This window comes from Lutjanus erythropterus, chromosome 6, assembly GCF_056507025.1.
Source record: "Lutjanus erythropterus isolate fLutEry1 chromosome 6, fLutEry1.hap2, whole genome shotgun sequence".
NCBI classification, from domain to species: Eukaryota; Metazoa; Chordata; class Actinopteri; order Lutjaniformes; family Lutjanidae; genus Lutjanus; species Lutjanus erythropterus.
The window spans coordinates 33,675,966-33,701,292 of record NC_139322.1 but is presented as its reverse complement, the minus strand read 5'-3'; the positions used below and the strand labels follow the sequence as shown (position 1 = coordinate 33,701,292).

Genomic DNA, 25,327 nt, shown 5'->3' with positions numbered 1-25,327 from the left:
GGATGGATAAACAGCATTACAGTTCAGGGAGAAACTATGTATTTTTGATCTTCAGGTGAACCTTTAGTTTTTAGCCTGAAACCAAGCCAACGGATTACGAGATGAACCATGACCACAAAACAGTTGAATCGGAGCAATGAAAAGAAAAAATACAACACAAGCTTGTAAGGGGAGGGTGAAGCAAGGGATATGTAGTTGGTTGCAATCCACTACCTCACTGATAGATGCTATTAAATCGCCTCTCACACACTGTTAACACCTGTAGCACACACCTGATGCAGGAGTTAAAGTAGACCAGCCTGGATGTGTCAGACTATGGAGCTAATGTGGTAATTGGTGAGAACTGTTGGAGTGCAGCGACACTCGGAAGGAGGACTGTAGTGCTTGTGTGTGCACTTACTCAGAAAACAGTAATGTGGGTGTTTTGACACGTGTCCTGCACCACTGACAGATGAGAAGTTTTTATGATTTTATTACAAACATCTAACAAGAAATATGTTTGTGGAAAAAAAAATCTTAACCTGAGGTCATTTAACTTGCTTTTAACAACATTTTCCAGACCAGTTAAATGCCCTGAAAAAAAGCTAGTTTGAGCAAACACCAAATGTTTCTAAAGCCAAGAATGAAATTTCATGCTTAAAAATTAGTATTTTAAAGCAAAAGAAATAAAGAGAAGGTCACTGTGACATTACTAAGTTACATTGTCTTGAATAAAGTGTGAACATGTGGAAAAAATAGCAGTCACATTCCTAAAAAGTTTTGTTCTTGCATGAAATAATGACCTGCCAAGCTCCACGTACAATTTGATGGTTACACGTGAGTTTGTGGTTTGATGTGGATGATGAGAAAATTCTGTCTGAAAAGCTGCCTGTTATGTTGCAGAAAGATATAAATAGGAAAAAGAAAACTCTTGCAAGTTGGAGGATTTTCTGGTCCTGTCGAGCTCAGTGATCAGAGCTTGTCATTTACAGCTGCCAAATTCACAGAATCCAAAAAAAAAAAAAAAAAAAAATCAGTATACTCATGATACTCTAAGACGTATTGGATAACAGTGTCCATAAAATGATAACTGACATTTACCATCCAGCTCGAGCCTCATCACTGTTGAGCTGTCAGTCCAGTCGTCTGCGCTGACACCCACTGAAACACAACTGTCACTCAGGATGCTGCATGTCCCAGTCATAACATGTCAAAAGGCTGGATCCTCCAAGCTTCCTCCTTTTGTGAGGCTTGTGGACAGTCTCACAAAGACAGACATCAGTGGTGCATTCGAGCACTCCTCCAAATCAACTCGTGTATAAACACTGCTTGTGGTTATGATACATGAGTTTACAGTACAAATTGCACAAGGTCAAATTCACCAGCCACTCAATAGTAAATTATTATTTTGTGACTGGAATTTACCAGGCACTTTCATATTTGTCAAATTAGTCTTTTAATGTTAGCATTAATTGCAGATTGCTGGCTTACTGGTAGCTAGCTAACAGTTAAAATAAACTGCTCATCAAGAAAAAAAAAGACTAAACTTGTGTAGTATTTGAATTGCTGTCCTTCACAAGACCATCAATAAAGTCCTACATCTTCAGGTTTCTTTTAAACATCATGTTGTGTGATATTTGCTCATGTCTTCTCTGCTTCTTTCCCCCCTGCCCCTGGGAAAAAAAATACCTCACATAATGTTAATAAGTGGTCACAGAATATGCAAATAACTCAATTTTGACAAAAGTGTCACACAGAACAATATAATTCCAAGAGGACGAATTCTTTTCAACAAGTGATGGACTGCTGAAATATTGTGTACCATGGTAATGAATACTAGTAAATATATACATGTAATTACCATTTGATGGTAAAGAGAGGAGACAAAATGTTTAACTGACCTTTAGTATGATGATTTAATATAGTGTCAGTTGGAAAGAGCTGAATTCATGACAATGACATTGCAGTATGTCTTGAAAATGTGATTTAAAAAAAATGCTGCTATCAGTACATGGTAACAATATTTTATTTTTTAAATATAATTTTTTTTTATCAATAAGCCCATCCTCACCAGAAAAACGTCCCCTTATTTTTAGGCGATGCCCCCTAGTGGACGTAGCAAGTATGACAGGAGAAGTATAAGGAGTGAGAGAGTCCACAAGATAGTCAAACAAGCACAGGATTTTCACTGAGTTAATGTAAACATAGAGTTTTGAGTAACTCAAAATCTTGTTATGGATGCCACACCTGTCAAATCACTTCCATCGTTTGAGTGACATCACTTCAGTCACATGACATACAGAACATCCAGAACCTAACCAAGTAAGCAAGTTGTGTCTAAACCTCATCAACTGCAGCGTAAACCACGTGTAATGTTACATGACGCTACGTGACATAGATAAGGTCCTATAAGCCTGTCACTTCTGGTAATATATGTTGTTTTGTGAGTAACTGACATTAGACTTATTCTGGCATTCGGCCCAGTTTGTCAGTGCTTCTTTTTTCTTAGCGCAATAATTGTAACCTGAAACCAAAACTAACTGGATCAAATGTATGTTATGTTGTTAAAAAACATGAACCTTGGATCAAGTGTGTAGGCACCCTTAGTTTATCTTTTTTCCCCCCCTAATTTTGTGTTTAAAATTGATGTAAAATGTATTTCCAGGTAGAATTCTTCAATCCCAACGAGTCTTAAATTTGTCTTCCTAAAGCTCACTGGCAATACTACAATCAGCTCCACTCAGGCAAGAAACCCACTGAGAGGCTAAAAAAAAACTGTCACGCAGACCACTAAGAACTGCAGCAAAATTCGGTATAATGTGCTGGTGTCTCTTTTCGTCTATTGTTTAAAATGAATAGATTTCCCTTTTTATAAACGCTACTGAATATTCATGAGTAAAGGAGATTTATTGCTCCCTTTAAACTAATAACCAAGCTCCCCGATGCATTGTGAGGATGGCAGCTGGTCTGTTGGGTTTTGTTTTAATCAGTACAATGTGGGTTTAAATTTAGCTCCTGCTGCACCTGAATCTAACACTTCACACTCTTCATATTTGGTGTCAGTGCAAAGAAGCTTTTAAAGCAGATTTTGACAGCACGAACACTACAGGCTATACGTTGCTTGGGAGCATTAAGTTGGAGTAACAGCATGCAGCAAAAGTATTTCTTAAAGGGTGAGTGAATATGAAGCTGGATTGGCTAAAATCACTTCATTATCAGTTTTATGCTTTCCTATTCAAAATTCTCCTGCAATGTTGAGCCCTGGGATTCTTCTTTGCTGCCCCTTTATTATTTTGGTTTTAGAGTTATTGCTGTTGGCCTTGTTGTGGATACATTAAGATGTGTGCCAAACCTCGCATCCTGTTTCTTTGCTCCTGCAGCGTTGCTTGTTTTTGCATTCTTTTGGAGGAAGTGTCAGAGAATAGGACACTTTTCTATCATCCATCCATCCATTTTTGTTGCTCCACAAAGAGGATATGTATATATTCTCTCCAGCATGTCCATGGTAGCAAGAGACTCCTGGTCTCCTACGAGGTGAATATGTCAGAAATTGTTTTAAAAATATTATTTTATGGGGTGCCCCTATAGCTTGGTTGGTAGAGCATGCTTCCCATGTACTGTCCTCTGCAGCAGCCACCGGTTCAACTCCTGCCTGTGGTCCTTTTGCTGCGTATCTTCCCCTCTCTCCCTACCCCCTTTCCTGTCATAACTTCAGCTGTCACTTTCAAAAATGAAAGGTAAACGCCAAAAAATAATCTTGAAAAATTATTACTTTACTCTTTCAAACTCGGCTTCAAATGCCAGTGAAAGAAATGTAATGAAAAACATTTTAGTTTATTTTTCACCCAAACCCAGCGTGAAATAGAAGTTGACAGTGTAGGCAGTCAAGCGGCCTGTGCATCCCACCACACTTAGCAGCAGCGTCTTGCATTAATCAATAACACTTTTGAGCCACAACTAATATGATATGTAACAGTGCTGATTGCTCCTGTAATTCAAGTCTTCTTTACTGTTGTGTAGCTTCCCAACATTACCGGCCCGGCCTTGTAAAAATGGATCAATCCTTTTACTGTTTATCTATTTAGCCAACATATACTAACTTGATACTGAAAAGGGCTCTTTATGAGTGCTGATGCAGACGACTGCTCAGTGTTAGTCCTTCTGATCTCAATGCAGTGTTTGATAATACATTGTCTTCTTATTGATAGATTGAGAAACTCTTTATCACTTAATCTGAATGACTTTTAGTGATGAGACAAGTCATTACTAGATCCTAGACTTCTTTCTGTTGAACACAACCTAAGAGCCTCATACATACAGTAAATATTTTACCCCTGGACAAAGCTAGACTAATTGTTTTGCCCTTCCTCTAGGCCTTACGCTAAGCTAAGTTAAGCTAAATTAAGCTAATCTAAGTGGCCCCTGAGTGTATGTTGCCATGACATTGTCCCAGTGGACAATTATTCCAAAATCCTAATAGTCTGAATAATTTCCCATTGGATCAAAAGCCCACAATCATTTCTCAAAAAGATACACACTCTCCTTGCAGTTGTTGGTTAAGTGACTGCTGGCCCTGTCCATGTTTGGCCCTACACCAAATTTCAAGCAATGATTTTTACTGCTGCAGACAAATTTTTAATGTTGGAATTCAATTGTGAGACTTTTACCTCAATTGGTGCCATGTATATTCAATGCAATGGACTTTCGGAGCTACAGGCGTTTGTTTTGAGGATAACAGGCTTTCGGACAGAAGGGAATTATGGGAATAATGGGTTTTCAGAACAATGGGCTGTCCTTCATCATATTTACGGTACAGACATGAAAGTACCATCAATCCTCTTGTTCAGCTCTCAGCAATAATGGCAATTCCCAAAATGTCAACAACAAAAGAGGAAGAAAGAAAAAAGCAGAAGAAAGAAAGAAATGTGGAAGATATGACTGACTGAGTTTGGATACTGCACACACTTGTGCACATTAAATACTGTACATTTGCATTTATATATCCACTATATCTTCATAAACAAATATGCATATAAACATGCCTGGGATCAAGTGTTAATTACAGGGTCTGTAAGATTCATTTCCCATCATCTAAAATCTTTTTTTCATCCATCTTTCCATATTCCTTATTTTGTGAGTCACTGTCTCCACCACTTATGTGTCCTGAATTGTAATTTTCCAAGAATGAACACCAAACAAACCCTCTGAAAACAGCACTCCTGTAATATTTCTTTCTAATATAATAATAATTCTGTAATGTTCTGAAAAGTAAAAACAAACTCTTTGAAAATGCCCCATAAATTTTACATATAACATATCAGCCACAATTGTCTTTGTAGTCTCTGGGCTTGCAGGCAAAGATACACTTTACTTCTTAGTTTTCACTTTCATTACTTTGACACTTATAATGTCTTGAAAATGCAACACCATTTGATAAAACACGGGAGATCTGTGTTTTATCAAACTGAAGCCATTAATGTTGATATCAGCTTTCAAAAACTTGTTTTGGTGAAAGCGCATCATCTTTAGACTTTCTCTCTGAAGTGCACTAAATGCCGTCGACACCATTTGTTAACCAGGTCTCATTCTGTGTGTGTGCAGCCATGTTCACAGAGGTGCCTCATGATATGACCGCCCAGAGAGGTCAGGACGTGGAGATGGCGTGCTCCTTCAGAGGGGCGGGGACACCTTCGTATTCTCTGGAGATCCAGTGGTGGTACATCAGGAACCATCTGGACTGGACGGACAGACAGCCCTGGACAACCAATGAAGTAAGTTTATAACTGGAACTCTGACTCTAGAGATCCCTTCTAGACATGTTTAAAGATCTATGTGTAAATATAATAATTAAAGGCATCTCCTCTTTCTACCTCATTAAAAATTCTAATCTATGAATATGCAAATTGTGTTCATTTCTGAAGTTTTCCTCTTGTCTCGTACTGCATTGTAAAGTCCGCTCTCAGTGTATGCGTGATGGTGGCTTCAAGTTTCTACATTACACTTGTATGAGTTGCAAATTGGACCAGGACTGACTTCCAAACTAGTTGTGATGCCACATGTCATGTTCATAGACCCGCCCCTCAAAAACCGATTTCCACTGAGCACAGACAAACTTCAAACATTCTTTTAGTGTCCAACTTTGCATGTACATCTCTCTGTACAGCGAAGCTAAAACATTCAGCTGTAGGAACAAGAAGAAATACATAGTTTTGATTGGAGGGTGACTATAAAGGATAATTGCAACATTTAAAACTTTTTACAATTGCTTTGGCCACCATTAGGACAAGGAGTTTAATAATACCATTGTACTCAAAATTTAAAACCACCATCACAGTTTACAGAAGGACTTCCTGGTTCAGCTTTGACCCAATGTACTTGCCATAGTTGTAGAGCACTCAGTATATCTTTAAACCAGCATTAATAATTTTATGGCCACTAGGGGGCAGAGAGTTCTCAAAAACAAGCAGCCAACACTGTCACATTATCAACAACATGTCTGCAAACAATTGCTTTCATATCTAACAGTCACAGAGCAACATCAGCATTCATTGTGAGTCAGGTTTCTTGTCATCAGACACAAATTTAAATCCAATATTAAAGGACCACTGTTGAGGATTTACTGGCATCTAGTGGTGACCCTGCAGATTGCAAACCCCACTCAGAATGCGAATATGAATATTTTATTCTTTTTCTGCCATATTGTTTCAAGAGATCTCTGCAAATCTCACACGCTGGACCTTCATCTCTCATTTAACCCGGTTTCAGTCTTCAAAATAAGACAAAACCTCCTGTAACCATATACAGTAAATTCATGCAAAATAAACTAAAAGAAGCCAAAAAGCTTCACAGAGCTGCAGAGTTGACCTTTTGTCAACAGCTATTTGATTGATTGTTGCTATAAAAAATATTGATTAATGCAGCTATAAAATAGAAAACACAATCAATCAGTTAAACCAACACATTGTTATCTACTTTCATATATTACCTGCAAGAAGACAGCAGAACAGAGTAATGTCAGTGTATTCAGGTACATATATTTACAATTTATGTTAATAACTCCTATCAAACTGTAATCAAACTGTGATAATGAGATATTATCACTCATGTTTGTTTGTTTCCCAGGTGGCTCCGGAGGAGGAGATGCCAAAGGATGCTACAAAGATAAGTGTGAGTGAAGCACTACTGTATCTGCTGTCAGTCTGTGAGCAAAGCCTTGTGTTTGCCTTGGTGTTATATGATGAAATGAGGCACAAACCCCTCATGATTACATTTAAATTTCTCGTTCCGGATGAGTCGCAGATGTTGTACTCATGCTGTATGGCACACGAGGAAGAGAGCGCTCGTTTCTGTCTCTGAGAGCAGCGAGCGCTCCAGACGACACAACGACACGTTCACTTCAGCCTCGATGGGTTTGCAGAATCACAGTGTCAGCCGAAGAGCAGGCAGCGCTAGCGCTGGTGGGTGGTTAAGTGTCCTCCTCGAGGGGGCACGGTCCATGCCGCGTCATCTTCAGATTCTCATAAACGCCCCTGCATCTTTATGACTGCAACACCAAATCCAAATGATAAACAGTGAAGAGGACAGGCTGGGAACTTTTTATACCTCCTCTGCTATCCATAGAGGCTTACTCACACAGGCAAACAGTTTCCCACAACACGCTCCATGTAGTGACTCAAATATGGACTTTTTCCCTTCTGATTAACTGCAGAAGTGAGCAGAATGTAGAAAATACTGCATCAAATATTCCTCCTGCTAAATCTCTTTCTGCATTGCAAGTATATAAGTTTTAGTTTAGTTTTTTCAGTTAACATTGGTTTATTTGACTTCACTCATTTCAGTGCATATTTTCCAATACCACTTGTACAAAAACAGATAGTACACTCTATCTAACACAAACTACTTATCAACATAACATGACCGAAAAAGGAGCAGGAAGAAGACAAATCTCATATGTTAATAAGAACATAAATACAGATGGCCTGTTTCATTTTCACAGATCACATAAAAATGTTCAACCATATTCAAATATCCCACTATTTTTTCTCTGAATTTTCTTAAATTGAACAATATTTGAGCAACATTTCAAATCATTGTCTAAAGAGTTTCACAGTTTGTGCATACTGACTTAATTTTTTTTTTTTCTGTGATCCTTGTCATTTAATCTTAATAACGTTTTTCAGGTAACTAAACTAAATCTTTAAACTTCAGCATGTGATTTGATGAACAGTCTCTTGCATCCATGTAATAAGACTTATTGCTCTTTTCTGTAATACATACAAAGTATTTGTCATGTTACCAGAAATCAGAAACTTAAAACCAGGTTTAAAGTGATAGTTCACAACATTTGAAGAGGGGTTTTATTTGTGGACACTCAGTGTATTATCAGTAGATGATGATCAACATGCCCTCAGTTTAGAGAAGCAGAGAGGAGAACTGACAAGGAAGCTAAACAATGTACTGCTATGGACAGACTCAGCAGCAAAATGTATTTTAGCCACTTAAAGAAAAGGTCCATCTAATAGCTAAAAGCTACTGTCACCGCTTTACTTTGTCGTTCTATTGTGACAGGAATGTTCACTCCAAACCAGCCAAACTCCAGAAGCTGGTCCACCACTGCCTCCATCTGTTTCTTACTTCAAAATTGACAGAACTAGACTTTTTATCCTTTGTAGATAAAAAAAAGTTTTTGAGTATAGAGTTGTGCATTTTCAACCTTGAATCCATTCCTCTGTTTTTGTGTATTTGACTACATGGTCAGCCTATTCAACTACTTTTTTTTTTTTTTTTTGTTAGTAAGGCCTGATTTGAAAAAAGTAAAGTGCCAAGGGGCTGAACATCTATATTCCTTCGGTCTGAAAGTTAGTCATTTAAATGTGTGGAACAAAGCACCTTTTATTTTATTTTCTGTTAATTTTATTAGTCTTCACAATTGAAAAGAAACATCATATACAAAAATACAGGGAAAAACAATGCGCCTTTGTAATCCTAGATTAACAGTAGCTGTCATGATATATGCAATGTTACATTTCGTTTACATTACGTTTTTTTCATTCAGTTTGACTCTCCTCAATTCCCTCTGCCTAAAACTTTTCAATAAAATAAATATCTCTGTGCTTAACAACAGACATAACCAATCATTGGCTTAATTGACCTACTAAATGATGATCTTAGTGATCAAACAATGCACATTAACTTAGAAAGTTAGCAGGTTATTTAACTAAAATCACCATATATACTTTTTTTTCATTTTTATAAATGAACAAAGGGCCAGAATAAAGTTGTTAAAGGGCTGGATTTCTCCCATGGGCCACCAACTGAATAGATCTGTTTCATGTATAATGGTTGTGTGGCAAGGTTATATAGCTCTGAATCTGGGAGATTAAATCCCCCTTTCAACTTTAGAATATGTAAAACCTTCATTTTAATTCTATGATGTTCTTTCCTCATATAAAATCTGCTTTTTTTAAAGAATATCTTAGGTGGGATAATTGAAACTGACAAAAATGGAAATAAACATTTTGGAAGCATTTCAAAGGGATTGGCTGCACTGCATATAAACGCAGGGATGTGGAAGTAAACAAAATGGTATGCAGAGTTAAAAATATCAGATATGCAAAAATGTGTGAAGATGTATTTACATTGTTCTTTGTTGGTGCAGAAACACAAAAACATGAAGCCTCTCTAGTTCCTCCCAGGAGGCTAGCTGCTGCTGATTCGCTGTAATAAAGCACCAGCTGTGGTTTGGGTGACTGAGTGCATGTGTGTGTGTGTGTGTGTGTGTGTGTGTGTGTGTGTGTGTGTGTGTGTGTGTGTGTGTGTTTGTGTGGGTGGAGCTGAACACTGCAGGCTCTACAGCTGGAAAATCATTATGAGCTTTCTGTATATAATGGCTGTTGGCCCTCATCCATACGTTCAAAGAAGAACATGGTGGATGTTGTCGACATTATGCAGACACAAACTGATGAATAGTGCTGCAAAACAGCATTAAGTGTTAAAGCTTTTACATGCACTTAGTCACACACATGCAGGGACCGTCTCCGGTGCACATACCTAGGCTGGCGTCACAGGGACGAAGGTGGATTATAAACAAAGCCATATTTATATCTCTGTGCGTCACATGTCATGATGCACGCAGACTCTGATCATCATCAGCAGTGCTACTCTGTGAACTTCCAAAGCTTTTACCTCCAAGACGAAGCCTCTTCATACTTTCAAGGCCACAAATAGAATTTGTTAAGCAGCACCTTTTTCTGAGTGCGTGTGTGTGAGTGGGAGTGATTGGCTGGGAGGAGGCGTGGAGTGTATTCAGGCTACACTAAGGACACGACTTCAGCAACACATCGCTGCTAAAGCTCTCATATTCTTTCTATCAATCTGTCACTTCATCTGCGTATCTACACGTATCCTTATAAGCCTGTTTTCTTTATTAAACACAGCAAAGCCTAATTTATAACAGGCGGGCGCCCGCAAACCATTTGTATGTATTTAAATAATCACGGTAAAATTGTTCAGTGGGTGGTAACTGGCAAGTGCAGAGATATAATACGTTTTACTCAATTTCCATGCAAGCAAGGTATTAATACCATTAAAGATTAAAGGGACAGTTCAGCCCAAAATATACATATTTTTCCCCTCACCTCTGGTGCTATTTATCCATCTAGATTTTTTGGGTATGAGTTGCTGGGTTTAAAAGATATCGGCTGTAGAGATGTCTGCCTTCTCTCCAGTATCATGGGACTAGTTGGCATTAGTCCTGTGGTGCCTCAAGCGACAAAAAAAATACATCTGATAACTTTCAAAACCAGTGTCTCTTTCCAAAAATCATGACCTGGTTAGTCAAGATAATCCAAAGGCCTTGTGTGAGCAGCTTTATGCAACACCACCACCACTACTACTACTGCTACTACTACTAATAATAATAATCATAAACTTTATTTGTATAGTACCTTTCATACAAGAAATGCAGCCCTAAATGCTTTACAACAAAGAAATCACATGCACCAAGTGCTTCACATAGAAAAGACACAGAATGTACATAAAAACAGAAATATAGTGCCATAATTAATGTAAGATGATGAAGAATAACTCATGTAAAAATAAAATAAGATGAGAATAGGGTATAATGCATCTTCACATGGGTAAAACCAAATAATACTAGTAAAAGTAAGATAAAATAAAGATAAAAATAGAATGCACAGCGTAAGATGGAAAATAAAACCCACTGAGATAATAATAAAACTTAAATTTGAAAAAGAAGCTGACTTTGAATTTTCCTAATGTACTTTTTTTGGTGCTTGGAGCACCGCAAGCCAAATGCCTTCAGTGTCACAGTGGACAGCAGACAAGTGCAGACATCTCTATGGTCGATAACTCTGTTTTTAATTTTAGGATGAACTGTCCCTTTAAACACAGCAAAGCCTAATTTATGACAGGCAGGTGCCAACAAGTCGTTTCTATGTATTTAAATAATCACTGTAAAATTGTTCAGTGGGTGGTAACTGGCACGCACAGACATATCATGTGTTTTACTTGATTTCCATGCAAGCAAGATATCAACACCATTAAACGTTAAGGACGACAATTTTGGAAACACGCTTATTCGCTCTCTTGCTGAGAATGACATGAGAAGATTGATACCACTCCAGCTGGATGCAGGAGATAATATGCTTATCTTAGCATAAAGACTGTAAAGAGACAGGTAAACAACTATAGGATGGAAATTACAGGGAGGGTCAGGGACTTGGACCCCCCTTTCTAAGAAAAAAACAAAGACTTGTCCCCCTCAACATATCATTGTAAACATAACTATAATTTTAAATTATATTATAATACTGCTCAAGCGCTCATAAGCTTTCTATTTTTTGACAAATTCATTAAATAATATTGATACCACAACAACCTAAGAGGCTTTATGCAACCCTCAGCACAGAGGAATATTTATCCAACAGGGCACAGATACTTTAAGACTTTTACTCAAGTAATGTGTGACTTTCACTTTTATTAAAGTAGTTTTAAGTAGTTTAATATCTTATGCCTCGTTTGTTTAATCTTTATCAAAGTGTAGGTCATGTGGCTGGGAGCAGTGACTTTCTGAGGCCTCCCCTGGTTGCCTGGCAACCTCACAGTGACAACTCCAGGAGGTCACCGCTCCCTGCCAGAACAAACAAGAGATGGCGGTACGCTTTTTTTTTTTTTTTTTTTTTTTTAACAGAGCCAGCCCTGCTTCTAGCTTTTATGCTAAGCTAAGCTAACCATCTCCAGACTTTAGCTTCATAATTTACATAAAAAACATGAGAGGGGCGTCAATATTCTCATCTAATTCTCAGTAAGAATGCAAAAAAATAGTACTTCCTGAAATGTCATAGGGGTTATAGACCACTTGCATCATGGGTATGGTGTTATAGTGCTTACTTATGTGTTAAAAAATGCAATAGGTCTATTTATAGCATCAAGCTTTAGACTAACTCCTGCCCTGAATATAATGACATGGGTGTATTTATGAGGTTACATGTTATACAGTTGTTATTTTCCTTGATGAAGATGAAATCATGTTATTTAGCCACAATTAAATAAAAATCTGTGACCAAACTATACAATGGCATCATGAATATTGTAAAGGCAGGAGTAAAAGAAGCCCTGGTATATTAAACAATGTCCACAGTCACAGAAAGCAAGCCTGTGGTAGCTGGTGGATGCACGTGAAAGTGAATGCACTTTCTGCTCACACAACTCACCCAGTTTCATTGGCAGACAGTTCGATGGACAGAGCATCTGTGAGATAGTACCAATAAGTGTTTGTATGCGTTATGGGCTAAAAGGCTGCTCTCTTATTTTATTTTTTATTTTTTTTGTACATCTGCTGTGATGCTGCAGGTATTTCATTTTGAAGGCTCATCTTCAGCTATGTATACAATAAAGGGCAAAGACTGAGGGACAAGCTGGCAGAGATAAACTGATAGGCAGATGGGGAGAAACACAATAAGAGACTGAAGGACATTGTGAATAAAAGGCAGAGAGAAAAAAGGAAAACAAAGCAAAAGCACAATGACAAAAAGACAAAGCCAGCATAAAACAAAGCAGACCCTCTGAGGATACCATTAGTGATGCTTTGCTCATTATACAGTACTTGACAGGCAACAGCCCAACAACATTTAGGTGTTAAACCGATGTTGATATGACAGTTGACACTGTGGAGTTATTGGCGTTACAGCAATTCAATGGTTGATTCAGTAGTCAGTGTGAGTATGACTGATGTTCCTGCAGTACTTCAGTGCACATTTGTATCGCACACTCTTCATCTGCCACGTTTGTTTGTCTAGTCCAGTGTTAGCAGCATTATATTCTGGTATGTTGACCATGTATGAAATGGACCTGAGAACAAAATATGAATTGTGTATTCAGAAAAACATGATTGACTTGCAAGTAATGACTTCATTTCACTGTTATTTTGCACCATATGGAAAATACCCAAGCATACCTGCCTTCTATCACTATCCCTTTTCAAGTTTTTAACTACATTAACTTTTCAAAGAAAAAATAGCTCCGTCCTTGCGGAACCTCCTATCTCTTTCCTATAGTTAGATATGCTGTAAGCCTAATTTTGAAGATTAAATAAATTAAAGATTTTGCTGGAGGAGGTGTAAAAGCAACAGACAGTGCAGTATTAAGTTAGATAGCTAGCTATTGATTGATGTCGATTAGCTAGCTACTAACATAGACTTTAGCTAACATTAGCTATCAGGTGTAACTTGCTGGCTAACAATTGACAGAGCTTAGTTAACTAGTTTCCTGGCATTATGCTTATAGTTAGCTAACGTAAGAGATGACTATATGTCACTTTCACAGGTTTTGACTTTTTTTTCATCAGAGACAAGCCTAGCACACAGCATATCCAAGCACAGGACAAAAAAAAGATGGTTCCACTGGGTATCAAGCTTGCTCAACTATTATTGGAGCACAGATCAAAATAGGGCTTTAGTTAACAAAGAAAATCTTGGTTGACTGAAATTGACCATTTGATTGGTTGAGGGGGAAATCTGCATGTTATCTCTAGATTAATTAAATCAGCCACAGAGCACTGGAGTGTTTCTCCCTGGTGGCCTAAATGGGTGCTAATGAAAGTTATACAGTGATGCCAAGCAAATGAATTTCTGCAATTTCACCATTCCTTTTTCACACATCACTACATGTTTACCTTCAGGGCATGTGAATCACTTAAATTTACTTATAGCAACAAGACGCACACACACGACAGCAACGCCAAGAAGTGAAGCTCAGGACTACTGCAGTTCAAGATGCAGTTAAAGGAGAAGTGTGTGATTTCCAGTGGCATCTAGCGTTCAAACCTTAGATTGCAACTAAGAGGATTTACCCCGACACCGCCCCTCTCTCACCAAGAGTACGGTGGCCATCAGCGGACAAAATGGCGAGCGAAAGCTTTCTGACAACAAACTACAATTATGTGTGTAGGATGAATTACCTGTCCAGCAGAAAACAGGCAACCTCGGCGTCACTGTAAAAATGTTTGTCCTCCATCAGCGATTTCCATCTTGTAAATGCTATGCCGATGTTGATTCGTGTTTTTGCTGTTTCCTGTCATGATTGTGTTTACTTTCTTCGCGTCTCCGCTTCTTGGATGACGGGGATTCACTGTCCGCTGCTTTTTATTCTGGTACAGTGTATGTATGATCCTCCATTTGTCAAAACTGTGCCAGTCAAGGTTCACAACGCTAAATGGTCTGCCAGCAATCACCCGCGTCTATCCTCCCCGTCTACTTCTGTGTTTACGATGCAGCATCTACGTAAGGTCGCCATGGGCTTCCCAAGACTCACTGTTAGTGCAGTTTGTCCGCTTTGTGCTGCTGTAGACGGTGCAGGATGATGATCTCCGTAAGTCGACCCGACAGTATGTAACTATAAATGGCTATTTCTAAAGTAACGGGAACATATAGATTATGAGTTTACGTTGATTGATAATAATAAATAACATACTTATATATATCTCATTTATGTACATAAATTCCTGTAATTATTACACACTGGTCCTTTAAACTTTCAAAAAAAGTAACATGAAAAAACAGCTCAAGCAACTGACTTCCTATTGCTGTTTATTTGACTTCAAATGAGGCTTGAAGTTTCACAGTTCCTCTTGTCTGTCCCTCAATATTATATCAGCGCAACATTATCCCAGCCTGTGGACACGTTAGCAAAATGTTAATGCCAAATTCAACAGGATAACCTCTGAAATAGACACTGAAACAACAAAAAAGATGGCGGGTGATAGACAGCTGGTACTAATTTATCATTAAACTTGAAACTTGGCCTCGTTGATCGAGGAAAGGAGGAAAGTAAAATCCACACACATTGTCATCAGATAATAATAAGAATTCTGTATATGTCCCATCCCCAATAATAGATTAAAGAGTGCTTCTCTCCTCATTTAAATTATACCAACTAGAGCTGCATGATATATCGTTTGAGCATCGTCATCGCAATGTACGTGTGCGCAATAGTCACACTGCAGGTCCTGTGATGTAGGAGGCAAATGAACTAAACGTGTTCTCATCTAATTTCAAAGGTACCTGACACACACTGTGCGCAGCGATCCACCAATCACAATCGTTCTTAATCAGTTTGCCAAAGCAGACCACGCCCCTGCATATAGAGTGAGTCGCAAGATCAGTGCAGGTTAATTGTCCACAAGATGACAGCAGTGCAGCATAACATAAAGTGCTATTCAAGTCATCTGGTGAAAATTCCTGTATTTTTTCAATCGCAGGGTTAAAAAAAAATTGCAATGTGTTTTTCCAATATTGTGCAGCCCTAATACCAATGACCGTCTGACTAATGACAATTTGGTCGGGCAAGGGCATAACAACCATCCAACCACCTGGTATGGGCTTAGAAAGAGTCAATTCAACACACTCAGCGGTTTTGCTGCAACAACTTTACTTGGTCTGATATGGCCAGTAGTTTCCGATGAATGCTAGCTAATGTTAACAACCATCAATAGTTGTTACTTTGTAACTGATAGTGTTTGATTTCTTTATGTGCGCTAGTGTTGTGCTACATTTTAGCATTAGGCTAACCATTATCTTGCAACTGCCACTTAGCTAGCAGCTAAAGTTACACAGGCTTCTATTAAGTATTGTTTAATTAATCTCACTTTTCTCTTTTGATTTTGTCTACCTTTGTTAGGTGGTGAAGGTTGTAGGAAGCAACATCTCCCACAAACTTCGCCTCTCCCGGGTCAAGACATCTGATGAGGGTACCTACGAATGCCGCGTCATTGACTTCAGCGATGATGCAGGTGCCCGCCACCACCGCGTCAGAGCCTACCTGCAGGTGGTTCCAGAGAGCGACATCGTCAGCAGCAACCACAACGACAACTTCGAGGCCCTGGACGATACCAAGGGAGGAGTGGCGTTCGTTGACGGGGACGACATGGAGTCTCACGGCGGCACCAAAGAGCACACTCACGGCCACCACCAGAATCACGGGCACCACCCGGAGCATGGGAAACGGCCTTCGTCGCCGGCCCACCACGGCCACAGCCACAGCAGCAATCAGCAGCACAAGGCAGGCAGAGAGCTGAGGAAGAGGGACGTGGACAGTAACCACAGCCACAATGACTGCACCAACGAGCCAAGCTGTACGCTGTAGATGTTGGCTTATTACACCTGAGTGATAGATTACACAAGGATTGCATAACATGATGTGTGTCACAGCATAAAAAGCTATTCTTCCCACACAGTGCGAGCTTGTGCACAAATCCAGAATCCCTAGAAATCTACAGTACGGCTCATACAGAACACAGGGCTGTAAACTGTGCTGGGAACGTAGCTTTTTCTTGCTGTGCATGAGTTTGGGCTGCTCACTGTCTGTAAGGCCTGGCCTCACAACATTCAGCAGGGGGGGCTGGTGTGTAGATCTAAGCAGCTCCACTGTTTCTCTTCTCAGCACCGACAAAAAAAGACTCTTGTCTTACTATTAACCCATGCTCCTCTTGTACTTTATATACTGTAAATGACACAACCCTGCTTTCATGCTCATACTTCCACTGCCTTACTCTCTCATTTGATGAACGCTCAGAAAAAAAGGATAATGTTATACCTTCTTTTGTAACTGGGTCTGTGTCCAGTAAAAGAAAAGAATCCTTTTATCCTGAGAGTCAAGGGCGCAGATCTCATTACAACTTAAGGGGGGCAGTGGTGAAATTCAGCCCTGGACTTGTGTGTGGAGGAGTAGAGTGCTAACTCTATTTTGATAGCAGTTTGTGCTTATAACGCAACCTTTTACTACGAGCCAACAGAAGAAGTAACAGGTTAGTTTTAGCACCACGTCCTATTGACTTGTTGTTTACACCCTTCATTATTAGAAGGTATGTCAGCTCAATTTATGTGAATTGTTAACATTAAAATACCCTGTGCTTTCGGCAGTCTGTTAAACCAAACTCCCTTTGAAAAGCAGGCGTTTTGTGGTAGGGACATATTTTTCCATAGTGAAAACTGAAGTTACACCATCACTTTCTGATTCACGTCAATCTACAGGCACAATCAGCAAATGTCACTCACTCAGTAATATCATTAACCAACCTGTGATGAAGTGTTTGCCATAAACGTACTCTACACATACTGACTGGCCCAGCAGTACAGCGCTTGTTCTCACTACATGGCAGGAAGGTGGCTCTATTTTGCTAGCAGTTTCGGGTTGTTAGGCAACCTATTACTATGATTGGACAGAAGTAGAAAAGAGGTCTCTTTTAGCTCCACTTCCTACATTACTTTGCGTGTTTTCAATGTTTAGTATTAAAAGGTAAGTCAGAGTAATTTATGTGAACAATTAACGTTAAAAACCCTGTGCTCCTGTGGTCTGACAAGTCGACAGACTGTTAAACCAAACTCTGTAACAATCATCATTTACTCAGTAACATCATGACAAACCTGCGATGAAGTGTTTGCCACAAAGGTACGCTACACAACTGACTGGCTCAGCACTACAGCGCTTGTTTTCACTGCAAAACAGGAAAGTGACCAGACCACAGGATAGATAGGGGAGGTGCACAGACAAAACCTTCAAAAAGTGTTGTGTTTATGTCTAAAGTATGTCAAAAGTGGAGTCAGCTTTTAGTAAATATATAATTTGAATTACATGATTTCTTTCAAAATAATTTATTGGGGGAGACAATTTCATGTTTTTTAGAAGCTGGGATGGATACATCCCCTCCGTCTCCCCTGAGATCTGCGCCCAGGCTGAGAGTGCACTGAATGAAACCGTCAGTAATTCTCTCCTGGAAATCTTGTCCAGTCTGATTTCTTAGCTTTTTACCTTGAGCACTAGCTTCATTGCATCTTTTTGTGTATTCAATTATTGGTGCAAAATCTGTATACACCCAAAATTCTGCAAGTTATTCAGTGTTTACTCGCAGGGAGAAAGAAATATGCTTTCTTCAGCAGGAATCCATCAAGGTCTCAGAGCAGCAGTGCTCATCTAGGACAGATACGAGCCTCAATTCATTTGAGTTGGAGTCATTGCAGTGGCAGTGTGGGAAGTGTGGGATTTCTTCCACATTTGTGTGCAATTCAAACAAAGCACATCACAGGCTGTATTTTCCCCCACAGTGCTTCAGAGCTTGTGAATTTGCAGTGCAACAGAAAATATAATTTTTGCCCCCGCCCCCCCCCCCCGTGCTGCAGGTTTGATCCATTCATGGCCGTTCAGGCTGAGAGAAATCAATCGAGTCGTTCCATGTGGACCCCGACTGTTTGGAAAGCCATGAAAAGATCAAACTCTGTGCCACTAAATTAAAAATCTTATTTGGTGTGCCTGTGACTATAAATCAATGGGAAGAAATGCGATCTTGGTGCAAGATACTTTTTGGGAAGAGCAGGGCTGTACCTATCCTATCCAAGCTTAGCTCCCTTATTCCCATGCTCTGGCCCAGTGCTCATCAATCATTTAAAAAGCCTCAATCCTCTCCACTACAAGCCTCTAATCCACTCTGTATATATGACTGTATAATATGAAATAAAGTGAGTGCATGTTCAGTAATTTTCTTAAAAACTTTTTTCAACCAACCATACACAAAGACAGTGTGTCAGTTAAGAATGTTTGTCATTTATTTGTTTGACCCCAGTACGTCCATTCTGCTCTGAATCTCTTTTTTTCTACAACCCCGATTCCAAAATGTAAATAAAAACAGAAAGCAATGATTTGCAAATCCTTTTCAATCCATATTCAGTTGAATATAGTACAGAAAAAATACATTTAGTGTTTAAACATGACGGTTTTTGTAAATATACCCTCATTTTTAATTTGATGCCCATAACATTTCAAAAAAGTTGGGACGGGCAGATTTACCGTGGTGATACATCACCGTTTCTTCTAGCAACACTCAGTAGGCATTTGGGAACCGAGGACACTAATTTTTAAGTTTTAAAAGTGAAAGTTTTTCCCATTCTTGCTTGATATACAACTTAAGTTGCTCAACAGTCCAGGATCTCCATTATCAAATTTTGCGCTTCATAATGCATCACACATTTCAGTGGGAGACTGGTCTGGACTGCAGACAGGCCAGTTTAGTACCAACACTCTTTACGACTGCATGTGGGGTGGTGTTGTCTTGCTGAAATAAGCAGAGACATCCCTGACAAAGATGTCTGGATGGCAGCATGTTGCTCCAAATTCTGTAATGTACCTTTTAACACTAACGGAGCCTTCGCAGATGTGCAAGTTATCCATGCGATGGGTGCTAATGCTTTTTCAGACCAAGTTTCAGGCATCAAATTCAGAATTAGTGTATATTTACAATAAACAATAAAGCTGAGAAATTTTGGAAATAACTGCATTCTGTTTTTATTTAGCGTCTCAGTTTCTGTGGAATCAAGGTTGTGCTTTAGACGTCCTGTCAAATAGAGATCTTTTTTTCTTTTCCAAAGCAGTTTTCTGTTGCTTTACTGCTCTCCAGAAGTGCTGTACAGACAGATGAATGACATCCTCCATAGCTGCTCAGAAAGGGGTTCTCCCTAATGTATCTTAGTACTTAAGCAGTGTTTCTTAAACCTACTGTACTGTATGTGCAGGGCCGCTAACATGAGTGTCGCCGTGTTTTAATGAGCTTGAAAGTGGGATTCATTTTGTGCAGTCTGGGACTCGGTATGAAAAGGTTTTAGAGGCCGTTTTATTTCTGCCAATTTTGTAACTTCAATGATAATCTCTTTGCTTAGATGCTTGTGTGAAGTGCAGGACAGTACTTCACTCTGAAGGGATCAAATGGGACAAAAGGAATGTGGGTAACACACTGAATACAGCCTTGAGCGGTGATGGCGAAAAGTAAGGAAGGAAGGAAAATGTTGTTAGTGAAACACTGAAATTGGCTGTTCGTACTGCCTCAAAATACAGTCTCAAGGCCATGGGGCTTCACTTCTCGGCTGTGTTATCCATCACAGGAGCCACAGCGCTCCTGTGATCGCTGGCAGTCCCTGGCTTTAGTGGACAGAGGAATGATCAGTGGGACTGTTTTGTTTTTTCCAATGAGTAACTTTGATTTGATGTTTTGTAAAGAAAAGATCACGGTTAAAAAAAAAAGAGGGACAATGTACATTTCTTCTAGAATGTTTGGTCTCACACTAAGTGTATGGCTTTATCAAATGAAATAAATTGTATATGAAACAAAATTGAGTCTGGTTATTTTCTTGTTGAAGACGTAAAAGCCACAATAAGCTTTGATTTCACTTAGAGCCTCCTGAACAGTCACTGCACATTTATATCTCAAGGGTTCTTGTGGCTGTTTGTTCGGTTCTACGTCAGCTGTGGTTTAGCTTGTGGCCCCTGCTCTGTTAGTGTGTCTGTCCGGGTGCATTAAGGAGAAACGATATTAGGCACTTGTCTGTGTGTAATAGGTGCTGCCAAAGCCCCCCTTCCATTGCTGCTGATGACTAATGGTGCTATTGTCAGCACTGGCAGCAGGATAAATAGCAACAGCACAGGATGAGATAAAGAGGCACTGTGCCGCGCTCACTAGCGTTAAGCCCGGCCAGCTAAATACAAAACACGTGGCGATCTTGTTTCCCCCCACACTGGAAGGCTCATACATTCATTATGGAGCCACGAGGTCCACGTTCTCCCATCAGCGGGGTGATGTGATAATGGAGAAAGCTTCCTGTTTCCTTCATTTAAACATCTCTAGAACCCCGCAGGGCTCAGAGTGATAACAGGTACAATGATAGATTGGCCAGTATCCCTGTCATGAGGCGTTCAATTCCCCTGTAAATACAGAACCTGGTGCCCCCTGTTCCTTTCAAGCTGACACATGTTTTGCTGACAGGCCATGTGAAGTGGGTGGCAGGGTAGCGCAAGGGTTAGTGAGGGCACACCCTCACTAACAGTGTTTCTGCATCCTTTGTATAGCTACATCTGCAACAGTATTCCTAAATGATGAGCTAATTCCCTGCGAAGACTAAAACCAACAATGAAGTAGTCTGTTTCTCAAAACTGTCTGACTTTCCTACTTTATTTGTGGCACTTTAAGTAACATTTAAATTTTTTTACCTTAAAATAACAGCTTCAAAATCATTTTCATGCTACACTGACTTGCACTAGAATGAATGATGCCTCCTTCATTCCAACTTTGCACTCACACACCTGTAGCTTTATTTGTTGTTGTTTAACTGTTAACTACTGATATCTGTAGCTGCTGTTAACTAGTTTGCCATGCAGCTAGCTGACTCTGTCCCAACCAGAGTGGGAGCTCAGAGCGCTGGTGGACTATTTCCTTTTGTACTGCTAACACAGGTGCTTTGGATGCTGGGAAAAGGACGTTTTTCTGGCACGGGACAGTGGAGACCCAGCGGCGAATGTTGGTGGGGAGCAGCGCCAGATTAGGCACCAAAGTCAGGCAAGCAGGCAACAGATTTGGAACCAGGCTCTGCAGCCTCTTTGGACAGCACGGCAGAGGCGAAGAGACAGAAGAGGATGTTGATGGAGAAAGATAGACACTGAGCTGGCTATCTTGCTGTTGGACTGGTAAGTAAAATAATCAAAAACTAGCGTGTCGACAACTTTGCTAACAAACCCAAACACTGAGCAAGTGGAACAACATAAGGCATAGCAATCCAGCTAATAAGTAATGTCATCATCATGAATGTATATGTACAGCAGTCCAAATTTATGACAACTGTGTGTAAATGAAGAAACACCAAACACTAAGAAACAGTAGGGGTGCCAAATTGCAAAATCAGAAAGATGTAATCTAAAAAGAGTTAAAAAATACATCATTATTTTCTTTAGAAAGGCAAACTAAATTATGGACTATTTCCTCTGTGGAATTATGTTTGTTACAGTGTATTTATGGCCACATACTCTGTGTATTTGAGATTAACTCAAAGTGCTCTCTCTGGCCCTCTCAAACAAATGAGCGCCACTGGCCACAGCAGCATGACACTAGGATGCATTTACCCAAAAGTTGGTTCTTGTTTCAAGTTTTCGCCGCAGGACTGCTGTGTTTTTTTATCGCTATCCCCTGCAGTCCCCATTGCTGCGGCCTAAAATGAACTAACCACATTCGACTGGCTTTTTGGTGGCAGCAGCTAATGTGTGTTCTGCTGCAAAACTCAAGCAGAGATGAGCAGTAGGCTACAGATGCCTGGTAAACTCACTCCTTTCTAACTCCACCCCTCCAGATCTTTTCTATTTCCAACGTGTAGTCTTCAGCCCCAGCTGATGATGACTCAACTGACATCACTTGAGGCCATTTGTCACACTTCATATATATCCCTCAGAAGGCTAAATATAACTTTCTGCACATATGCAGCTGTACTCTCCAAAACCTGTAAACACACTTGATGTGTAAAATTAGTGGAGTTTCCCCTTTGAAGACTGAGGCTACATCTATATTAATAAATTTGTTATAAAATGTAGAACTTTTGCTACGTTTACGTCTAGCGTCCACACTCCTCTGGCATTTCCAAAACCGTAAAACTGAGGCTTTTGGAAATGCTGTTGACCCCAGGATTGCATTTTTGTCTGGACAGGCAGAAACAGAGAAAAACTAACAAACACACCCACCTTTGTTTGATGATTGGGTCTTATTGGTCACGGCATGTCCTTCCCTTGATCTGTCACGTCCCTATCATGTCACCTTTTTTAGTAAGACAACAAAGAAGATCAGCCTCGACGACCAGCGGTAAATTCAACATGAATAACAAATTTGCTCACCTTGTTGTCTGTGTGTTACATTCAGTCAGTTCCAACTCGTTGTCAGTCCAAGCAAAGAAATCTCGTCTTGTTTTTCATTGGTCTTTGGTCTTAGTTCATTGTATTTTATGTATCTAAGCAACCAACGGCAGAGTAGACAATCTGTTTCCTGATTACATCATGCATGCCCAGTGTATGTGAACATTAAAAAACATTAAAATGTATGAAGACTAAAAAGTAAAAAGATGACCAGTCTGGTCAGACATTTGAAAACATTTTAGTCTATATAAATAAGGTTTGAGCCTCGATATTCAGCCCTGTTTTCAAGTGATGAACACCCCAAAGTTTGACTGCAACATGACACATGATAATGAAAAATAATCATTTTTAATGGCGTATTTTGGTGATTATTCTGATCATGAATGTCTCAGGGTCAGAAAAAAATATTTTCATCTGTGTGAACAACAGCCAGGTTGATCTGTATTAAAGTCCCACATGTTCAGAACTTCTCTGAAAGTACAGGTTGAATAACTCAAACCAACAAGGAGGTTGGGAATAAAGTATTTCTTAAGAAAATAACATGAAAAGGAATAGCAAACATGACATTTGCATACAGTATATGTCAGTGCCTTCACATGAAATGAAAAATAGTGTCAGTGCCTGTCGCCTCATGTAGAAGACCTGTCAGAGAGGCTCCTGGTTTCTACACCTGCAGCAGAGGAGTGAGCAGCAGTTAGACGCTTCATTGACATTTTCCTTTTGTATCTCGCTGCTTATCAGAGCCGTGTGCAGCATGAAGGTTATCACAGCTGCATCTGATGGCTGCTTTTTGCCACAATTGTCAGATTTTCTTTCAGTTAACTGACTTGCTGGAGTCGGCAGTTCAATAAGCCGTCCGTTTGAGCGATGAGTCAATCACATCAATCACTAGCTCATTAGCTGACTGGCTGTTTGATTGTCTGTCTCGGCCGCCGAGCCAAACTCCTCTCTTAACAGCTTGAGCACGTTGTCCGAGTACTCGTCTCTCGGTCGACCCATGCCGCTCAGCTGCACGGGCAGGAGGTCGGGGTGGGGCGGGGTGTAGGGGGACGGGCAGTGCAGCTCATTCAGACTAAACCAGAAGGCATCCGGATCCACCTGGATTAAGTGCCGGAAAACGCTGCAAAGAGGAGTGAAAGATACCCGGGAGGAGGATTAGCTGGGGGCTTTTTTGCTCAGGCGAATTATATCTATGATATAGAAACACACCATCCTATAATCCGAAGAGACAGACTGAACAGAACACAGGCGGTTCACAGGCGTTAGTGCAGTCCTACAGTTTGACTATAAGCTCATTAACTTAACGCAGTTGTTTACTTTCAGGTTGTTTATTATTTAGCATCACCTCCGTCAAGGAAAGTAGTGCTGGAATGTAATGGAGTACATTTACTTAAGCACTGTACAGTTTGCAATTTCTGCCGCAAAGGGTCTCTCAATCAAAACAATTAAAAAAAGATGCAGTTTGGTGGATCACGTCTGTTCCTTGTGGGCTGGAAGGGGGTATAAGGACTGTTGGTGACTTAGTAAGGGACGGTATTGTGATGTCCTTTGATCAACTTTGGAGACGAGTATAATCTTCCTCGGAAAAATTTTTTCAAATATTTGCAAATGTGCAGCTTTATCATTTTGGGTAACAAAAAGTGGTCCTGCAAATCCCAAATAACGAGTGTGAGGCTCGAATCACTGTAGGGAATGTGTTCAGTGTTGAGTGTACTGTAAGCTGGAAAAGAGGGTATATATCTCTGCTATGCACTTTTATTTGGATTTGTTTGATGCTCTAAAATCAATAAATACACTCTTGGAAAGAAAGACGCAGTCTGATGATGTCGTGAAGTATTGTGGGATCATGGGAGTTGTTGTCTTAATTATAAAACAACCACCACTGCCGATGAAACTCTATTTGACATGACTCGGCAGAAATCATGTTCACTGACAAGTTAATGTATTAAAATTTTATTCACATTACGTTCAGTCACATTCGCCGACTTCTTTCCTCACTCTCTGCATCATAAAGTCTAACAAAGAATGACATACTGAACAATATATATAAAACCCTCTATGTCCTTTATAACACTTTGTGATGTATTTTTAATATACATTATTGAATGGCCTACAG

General features: G+C 39.7%; 2 protein-coding genes across 2 annotated transcripts in view; one reads left to right on the top strand and one right to left on the bottom strand.

Annotated features, from left to right (window-relative positions):
- Window positions 1-18,652, top strand: part of vstm2la (V-set and transmembrane domain containing 2 like a) — an 84,948-nt gene extending 66,296 nt beyond the window's left edge. Inside the window, exons 2-4 of the mRNA XM_084721749.1 lie at window positions 5,581-5,750; window positions 7,102-7,146; window positions 16,177-18,652. Coding sequence (XP_084577875.1) covers window positions 5,581-5,750; window positions 7,102-7,146; window positions 16,177-16,641 — 680 coding nt within the window. The 3' untranslated portion in view covers window positions 16,642-18,652. The remainder of the gene's footprint in view (window positions 1-5,580; window positions 5,751-7,101; window positions 7,147-16,176) is intronic.
- A 4,888-nt stretch (window positions 18,653-23,540) lies between these two features.
- Window positions 23,541-25,327, bottom strand: part of tti1 (TELO2 interacting protein 1) — a 32,701-nt gene continuing 30,914 nt past the window's right edge. Inside the window, exon 14 of the mRNA XM_084721748.1 lies at window positions 23,541-24,331. Within this exon, the coding sequence (XP_084577874.1) occupies window positions 24,100-24,331 (232 nt within the window). The 3' untranslated portion in view covers window positions 23,541-24,099. The remainder of the gene's footprint in view (window positions 24,332-25,327) is intronic.